This window comes from Brachyistius frenatus, unplaced genomic scaffold, assembly GCF_029030835.1.
Source record: "Brachyistius frenatus isolate BFR_SWC_R1_liver_20210118 unplaced genomic scaffold, ASM2903083v1 Contig_21, whole genome shotgun sequence".
NCBI lineage: Eukaryota > Metazoa > Chordata > Actinopteri > Embiotocidae > Brachyistius > Brachyistius frenatus.
Genome location: NW_027210620.1, coordinates 1,839,618 through 1,847,834, shown reverse-complemented (window position 1 = coordinate 1,847,834; position 8,217 = coordinate 1,839,618). Strand labels below are relative to the sequence as shown.

At 50.0% G+C, this 8,217-nt stretch overlaps 1 protein-coding gene across 12 annotated transcripts in view; it reads right to left on the bottom strand.

Moving 5' to 3' along the window:
- Positions 1–8,217, bottom strand: part of scrib (scribble planar cell polarity protein) — a 63,772-nt gene that overhangs the window by 3,394 nt on the left and 52,161 nt on the right. For 3 of the 12 annotated variants that reach the window (XM_069696439.1, XM_069696438.1, XM_069696442.1), the window contains 12 exons: positions 7,392–7,502; positions 6,860–6,904; positions 6,074–6,238; positions 5,493–5,652; positions 5,099–5,381; positions 4,912–5,001; positions 4,635–4,817; positions 3,576–3,722; positions 2,739–2,878; positions 2,542–2,579; positions 1,897–1,971; positions 227–281 (listed from right to left, as the gene is read on the bottom strand). In XM_069696439.1, the coding sequence (XP_069552540.1) occupies positions 227–281; positions 1,897–1,971; positions 2,542–2,579; positions 2,739–2,878; positions 3,576–3,722; positions 4,635–4,817; positions 4,912–5,001; positions 5,099–5,381; positions 5,493–5,652; positions 6,074–6,238; positions 6,860–6,904; positions 7,392–7,502 (1,492 nt within the window). Of the gene's footprint in view, positions 1–68; positions 99–226; positions 282–1,896; positions 1,972–2,541; positions 2,580–2,738; positions 2,879–3,575; positions 3,723–4,634; positions 4,818–4,911; positions 5,002–5,098; positions 5,382–5,492; positions 5,653–6,073; positions 6,239–6,859; positions 6,905–7,391; positions 7,503–8,217 lie in introns of all 12 variants that reach the window. The other 9 variants (XM_069696445.1, XM_069696448.1, XM_069696443.1 and 6 more) reach the window with 9 other exon arrangements.

The following is an 8,217-nucleotide window of genomic DNA, read 5'->3' as shown; positions in this document are numbered from 1 at the left end:
ACACACACACACACACACACCTACACACACACACACCGAGCAACACACACATGCACACAGGATCCTACCAATAGGAGCCCTTTATCCCAGGTAGTCTCCTGAATCAAAGGGGATAAAAGAGGTTGAGGAAATATGCGCACTTTTCTCTCAGTAGTTTTTTGAATACAATTTGAAATCGCACAAAAACAAAACAAAAACAAACGGCAGCAGCAGCAGCAGTACGTACCCGGGTTGCTGGAGCCGTCGTCGATGTACTGTATGTCGTCGGCTGCGTCGGGGGACTGGAAAAAGACAAGAGGAAGTGAGAAACGGAGCAGCGAGGGGCGTTTATTTGAAGCCTTCACCACGAGAGCAGCCGAGCTCACTGCAGGTTGAGCAGACAGACCTGAAGCTCCCAATCGGTCCGAGCCACCAAAGCCAGAGCACTTCTACTCAACTACGACTATTTAGTCACATTTCAATTGGAGCACTTAAATAATGTTCGGATTTTCAGATGTTTTTCAACTCTTGCCCGTTCGACCACCGACGAGACTTTTTTTTTTTTTTTTTGGGTTGCTGAAGTCATTCCACGATACCGGCGCTGGAGGCTTTCCTTTCATATCGCTACTCCACCTTTTAAGAGATGGGGGTCGCAGCCACAGCCCCCCCCCCCTCCCCCCTTGTGCGTTGTCTTTTTAGTGCTTAATATCACATCAGTTTCTCCTGACACCGTCATAAGAAAAGGAAACGTTGTCCTCAAGGCAGTAGCTGCCACTGCTGCTAGTTCAGAGGATGCTAATATATTATTATTATTATTATTATTATTATTACATTTTTACAGAGTGCCGGCTGTGGATTTTGCCCCCTATGTCTTACACTGGAGATGCACTAGGAAGGGATCGGTTTACAGACCGTTGGAACACAAGGAACGATAACAGCTGCCATTAACTTGTTCAATGCGCATATAAAAATGGTAAAAAAAAAAATAAATAAATAAAAAGGGAACTTATCCTCAAAACACTATTTATGTGCAGGAAATCTCAAAAGAGACTTTATAAACACACTTACAGAAAGCGGAGACAGTTAAATTACAACCGCCAAAGGGAGGATTCAAAACAAACCGAGGTCACTGGGCGACAACTTAGAAACCACAAGACACCCGACACTTAGGAGCGCAGACTGACAGGCACAGACGACAGATGCTTGACCCCCCCCCTCCCCCAATAAAAAAAAATAAAAAAATGAACAAGCGCTCCAACACGCACGCGCGCGCACACACACACACGCACGCACGCACAGCTGTTACTCTACAGGAGGAGACCCCTCGGCCTACGAGCCTCATCGACAGCCAGAGCGGGAGGACGTGTTATTCTTCTGCCTGATAACGTGACCCATGCGTGGAGCAAGACAGCTGATGGAAGTGAACGTGAGAGTGGATGAGATGCAGAGTTTGTAGCCCCCTCCTCCTCCTCCTCCTCCCCCCCATCGGTTAGTGGGATGTAAAAGCCCCGTCTGCATCTCTGCATCAGCCGGTGAGTGAGTGTTATTGTTCGTGAATGGATTAGTCAGCCGAGAGGCAGACGGGCGCGAGTGGTTACCACTAAAGACAGCTCCGTGTGAGTCACGGGTGGGAGGCAGGAGGAAGGAGCTTTGATTCGTCGTGTCATCGTTTAGCGCGGGGGAAGAAAAGAGTCTCTTGTTTTATTGCGCAAGTGAGAGTTAGTGAGCCACGCCACCGACAGTGCAGAAAAAAAAAAAAAAGGAAGTGCTGATCAATCACCGAGCCACGACGCAGTCAACACTGATGCCCTCTTGATTAACAGGTAAACTAAAGGGGAGGGAAGGGGGGGGGGAGCAGGGGAAGCCGGGGCGGGGGGGGAGGCTGGGTGCCCCCGGAGCTCAGCATGCAGCCAATACCTGGATGTCGTATACGGGTTTGGAAGAAGGAATGGCAGCAAACTGTCGGTAGTCAAACTTCTTTGATGACAGGGACTAGAAGGATAGCAAACAGGAATGAGCAGAGGTCGAAGGAGAAAGGGGGGGGGAAAAAACAGGGACAGAGAAAACGGAGGAGGAGGAAGTATAGAAAAGGAGGAGAAAAAGGGCGGAAAAGGGAAATGTGAACAGGAAAATTAAGAGGATGAGGAAAATGGGGACTGGGAAGGAAGAATGGGAGCAGAGAGGCTGATGGGTGATTTATACAGCCGGCTGAGGCTTATGACGGGAGAACAAACGTGTGCTCTCTGCTCTTGATTGGTTGCAGTGACAATGAGTTAGATGGTGGATTCATGTCGATGTGTTTTGAAGCAAATGTACCTTCCCCCCCCCCTTTTTTTTTTTTTTTCCAGCTTGCAAACAAACAGCCCTGTTATTTGCCTGTCTTCAGCGAAACCTCCCCGAATGAAGTGTGTTACAGCTTTTGTTCAGATATTCGGTGATTCGAGCACTCAAGAGTCCGCAGAAGAGCACACGGACGTCTTGTTCACGCTGAAACGAGGATCAGTGAAGAACAAACTCAAACAAAATAAGGGTAAAAACTAAATAAAAAGGTTGCGTGCTCACCAGCCTGCCCGGTGAGGTCACTCCTCGAGGACTGAGCTCTGTCAAACACACACACACACACAAAATTTTTTTTTTTTTTTTTTTTTTTAAAAGTGTTCAATGAAGCAGAAAAAGTAGGAATGAATCGCGTTTACGTTTCGGGTTCGTACGGATGAAACGAACAGCGGACGTTCGGGTCGGAACAGCACTCGCTTTACCTTCCATAGGAGTGGGGGAGGGCGTCGGGGCGGGCGAGGGCGACTCCGTCAGCTGGTCTAACGTCCCGCGTTTCTTCCCGTCCCGAGACTTGGCGATGACCATCTGAGCCTTGAGCGCGTCCTGCTCCAGAGACTTCATCCTACGGGAGGGGGGGCAGGGGGGGGGGACAACCGCGATCAGAAACAACGAAGGACGTCCACGTCATTAAAGAAATGTAAAAAAAAAAAAAAAAAAAAAAAGAGACACACAAGACTGACGGAGGCACACACCACTTCAGGTGGGTGTCGACCGATCACTACTAATGTTGGGTGCTCCTTGTCCTGGTTTGCTGTGATAAACGACCATTTAATTTTCATTGTACAATAAATTAAAAAGACAAAAAGAAAAAAGGGAGGCATTCCAGGAAAAGGACTACCTACTGCTAGTAGGTTCACCCTCAACTCAGACTGCTTGCAAACTTACTGCGGGCCACGTGTTAGTACGAAGGACAGTGTAAACGACAACAGCAAGGCACAACTGAAAATAAACAGTGCTGCAGAGGGGGGAGGAGGAGGGGGTGGGTGGTGGGGGGACGAGACGGAGATAAGAGAGACGGGAACCAGAAGAAAGCTGGAGATGGAAACGGCAAAGACGTGCAGAAGCGAGACGGCACCAGAAAGGCCGCGGAAGCACTTGTCAGAGTCGCTGCGAGTGCTTGCTTGGACCTTTCCGAATTCTGGCCTCTAGCAAAATACCCCAACACCAAAAGCACCCAAGCCACAACCCAACCCCACCCCACCCACCCCCCCACGATGCCGTGCGTCTGGCCCCCGTTGGCCGGGGCCCGAGGAGCAGACCTGAGCTGGGAGGCTGCAGACGAGGAGGAGGCAGTGGGGGGTTGGGGGGCCGCGGCCGAGCCCTGAGATGCCCTCACTCGGGCCTGGTAGAGCCGCTTAGCCAGGTCCTGCTCATACTGCCTAACATCCTCCTCCAGGCCATAGGGCCTGAGGCCCCCCCCACCCCCCCCCCCCCCAGACAGGGTGAAAGAGAAGAGGAGGAGGAGGAAGAGGAGGGATGAAAAGTATACCAGGATGAAGGAGGAGGAAGAGGAGGAGAGGCCCACAGACAGAAAGAGAGAAGAAAACCAAAGAATGGAAGGTAAAACACCGACACACTGAGGAAGAGTAGATAAGACACCATTTTTAGACATGACAGTAATGAGAGAAAGAGACCACACACACACACACACACACACACACACACACACACACACACACACACACACACACACACACACACACACACACACACACACACACACTCACACCGTCTAATGTGAACTCAGATTTCTGGGCCAAAAACTGAAGCCTCGACAAACTTTATTGGGAAAATGTGGGTCTGAAGTGTGACTGACTCGCTCTTAAAGAAACTGATGCTTTAGTTTTAACTTCAGTTCAACAGAAATAGATGTTAAAAGGTTTATATATATATATAAAAGGTGATTTCCGTAAGAGTAAATAATGAATAAATCGCTTGTTACATCATCAACAACAACAAAATAATCTCTTATTAGATTGCTGGTCTGAATAATGAAGCAATTTAAGTTGCTTCAGCGGTTGTTACTCATAATATGATGATGTGTTGCTCTACGGAGCAACTTTAAAAACAAACAGGAATATTAGCATTAGTTGAGAGTCTTGAGACGTCATCACTGCCTTCATAAATGTAGAAGATGAGCAAACCAAAGCCATAATGAAGTTGACTATAATACTGTAATAACACCAAGAAAAGACACGTTTTATCTCCTGATTCCTGCCATTATAAAATAATGTGGTTGTTTTTTTTTTCTTCTTTTTAAACAGGAAAACTTTTAGATTTCTATCTTCCTTCTAAGTGTGTGATATTGTGGTGTTTACCGTGCTGCCCTCCACATGGCCCTCTTCTCCGCCTCCAGGGCTCGTTTCTCCGCCGGCGACAGGTCCTTGTCGGCGGCCACCGCCAGCTCGGGGCTCTGCATGCGAAGTCTCTCCTGATGCCGGCGCTCCGCTTTGGCCGTGCGGATGGGAGCCGCCGACTCGCCGGGATAAACCGGGATCAGCCTGACGAGGAAAACGGCAGCGGTGAGAAACGATGAGACCGAGGTGTTTAAAAAGAAAAAAGAAAAAAAGATGTCATCCTGTGCGCCGTGATTACCCGCTCATCGAGTTGGGCCTCTGCTCCAGCCTGAAGCTGTCCTCCAGCGAATTCCTCTGAGAGTCTCCCTTGCCGTCGACCGAGGACGGCCTACACACAAAAAGACAAGACAACTATTAGTGGCCTATTTGAACTTTTTTTTTTTTTAAATTTAAAAAAAAAAATAAAAAAATCCACAACTTCCTACCCCGAGCTGCCGCAGTAACTCGGAGGTGTGACGTTGTAGCTGGGTGGTGTGACGTTGTAGCTGGGTGGTGTGACGTTGTAGCTGGGTGGTGTGACGTTGTAGCTGGGTGGTGTGGAGCAGTGCTGAGACGGGGCGGACGCCGGCTCCACCTTGTACTCCACTCCGTCCAGCAACACCTTGCCCGTGGCCTTCATCTGCGCCACCTGCTTAGCCAGGTCCTCTTCCTCGTCCTCCTCGTCCTCGTCCAGCAGATACTCCCGCGCCCGCTGCTCAAACTTCCTCTCTGTCGGACAGATGATCAGACACGGATGTTGTTGTTGTTGTTGTTGTTGTTCTAGTTCTAATTTTGAGTTATCGGTAAAGGACGGTTTAGGCGGAGACGCGGGAAGCGCACCTTCTTCCTCTCTCATTTTCTTGAGGTCATCCTCTCCGACGAGGGAGACCCGAGGTTTGGGTTTGTCCGGCGTCTGCTGCTTCACGTCGATCTCGAAATACTTCTGCCTGTCCCTGAAGGAGCGCTGCTCCGGGCTGTTCTTACCACCAGGGGAAGGACTCTGCAGGGTTTACGGGGAACATCAAGGACGGGTTATAAAATGACAAGACGTTGGGACAAAAAAGGTCCAAATAAAAGGTCGACAAAAAAAAAAGTCGCATTGTTTGCGAAGCCGTTTGCAAGGAATCGGGAGGACATCACTGGAGACGAAGGAGGACAAAAGTATCACAGACCAAAGAAGAAAGAACTAAATTATCCATGAAATCAGAACCCGGCACCACGAAGCCGATCGCATACGAATTAAGTTGCGTTTCGATTATCGACGGGACAGAAGTTGTCTCCCAGTCTGCGGGAGCAGAGAGACGACGACACCACCACCACCACCACCACCAGTAGCAGCAGCACCACTACCACCACCATCACCACCAGCAGCAGCAGCACCACCAGCACCACCACCCGTCAAGCCAGGAGGCGGCGGGTACCTGCAGGTCCCCCGACAGCCTGGCGAGGCGAGGCACGGCGGCCAGGCTCATGTACTCCCGGCGGTCAGACGAGAGGGAGAGCCGGGGGGAGACCCTCGGGGTCAGACCCTCGCCGCCTCCCTCCCAACCGTCTACGTCATCAAACACCTCGTTGTTCAGCTCGGCCTGAAAAAAAGGCCAAAACACGTCATCGCCAGACCGTCAGTAACGGCGCGCTTCGAGCGGGACGACTCGGATTCAATCGCCGCTTCGACCTGAAAGCAAAACCTCCCTCCTTTTCAAACACCTTCAAAGGATTTCAGGCTGCGCAGGCTTTTCCTCTTCACGAATGAAACATTTAATACTTTCCTTCGAGCTGGATTTAAATCCCACATTTGTCTGAGTGACTTCCTCTGACGGTTACGCAGGCGTTTCTTGAATGTTCCAACAAATGATTCGCTCCGACTCCCTCGTCAGGAATGGATTTCCTCCGTGGCCTGAAACTCCTGCAGGTTAAACCAGGCTTCTTCTAAACTTTAAGGGAAAACTAACCTTCGAAATAACGGCGTAGACGAACTTGATGTTTGCAAACAGTATGGCTACAGACCCACGATGCAACAGCGCAACTCTTCAATCGCAGAGAATAGAGAAACTGGATGATATGAGCACGTAGCTTTCTGATCCCTTCGATATAATACAGCCACGCTTTTAGAAATAAAATATCGAGAAGTAATTACTGTCACGTATTCAGGTCGACGCTTTGTAACGAGCAGCTGTTTATGTTTTTGGTTCGACGTGTTTACTGACCTCTGGAGAAGGTTTCGGGCTGAAATTGTTCCTCACGTACAGGTCCTGTTGGCAGAGCAGGGGAAAAAGAAAAAAGAAAAAGAAGAAGAGTGTGAGCGACGTAAAAGAGACTCCGAACAGAGATGCAGAGCAGGCAGACCGATGAGGAGATAATATAGACGACACAAAGGGGGGGTTGAATATTAGTACGCGAGCCACAGATGGACGGATGAACCGAAAGTCAACACCAGCATGACCACAGATGATGGCAGCGGGGCACCAAAAAAAAAACAACAACAACGATGAACGCATTCCACACGTCACAGGACCCCCCCCTCCCCTCCCTCCGTCCCCCTTCCCTCCCCTTCCTCCCTGACGAGGCGCAGGCTTCTGATTGGACAGCCTGCTCCCGTCAGGAGGGGAGGGGGAGGGTGGGAGTGCGGGGCAGGGCAGGGCAGGACGAGACCAACCAGTCAGCACAGCATGCTTGTGTTGTTGTTGTTGTTGTTGTTGTTGTTGTTGACCCGGTCAGAGTCCGGGCAGCTCGGCCTACCTGCGGCGGCTCCAGCACTGCCAGCGAGCGAGGCACGGCGGCAAACGCCTTGTATGCCTGCTTGACATTCATGGGGAGCTCGTCGGGCGAGGTGGGGGAGGGGGCGCGAGGCTGCAGGGGATTGGGAGGGGGTGGGGATCCGTATGAAAAGAGGAGGCGAGAGAGGGAAGAGGAGGAGGAGGAGGAGGAGGAGGAGGAGGAGGAGGGAGGATGGGAGGGGACAGACAGACAAGAGACATGGAGGAGAGGGAAGACGATGAAATAAAAAACCAGCAGTTGAAGAAGACTGTGGAGGGAGAACAGGTGAAGAGCATGGCGGCTGGTTTGGAGTGAGAGAGGAGGGAGTATGCCAGAGAGAGACGGACAGTAGGACAGTAGGGCCTGGGGGAGGGTTGTTTTGTCTTTTTTTTTTTTTTTTTTTGGAAACAATCAAGAAGAAATCACAGCTTCTTCATTATTTACCGATCCGCTTTTGAAACTGCCGAAAGAAATCAATCATTATTATTATAATATTTTTTTTTTTTTTTTTTTTCAGTTCGGGAGCTCCGGAGTCGAGATGGACGCTCCGTTTTCAGGTGTAGTTCAAACGCCGATAAACGCTGCAGCGTTCAGATACTAAAAAAAAAAAAAAAAAAAAAAGTCTCCCCCATCTTTGGTTGGTTGCCTTTTTTTTATATATATATATTTAAAAAAATAAAATAAAAAATAAAAAAGCATCGGTATGCCGTGATTATCTGCGACTGCTGTTAAGACGCCGCCGCGTTCGCCGTTGAGGCGGCGCAGTCACGGCGGGCGGCACGGAGCGGAGAGAGGCGGGCGGAGGCCG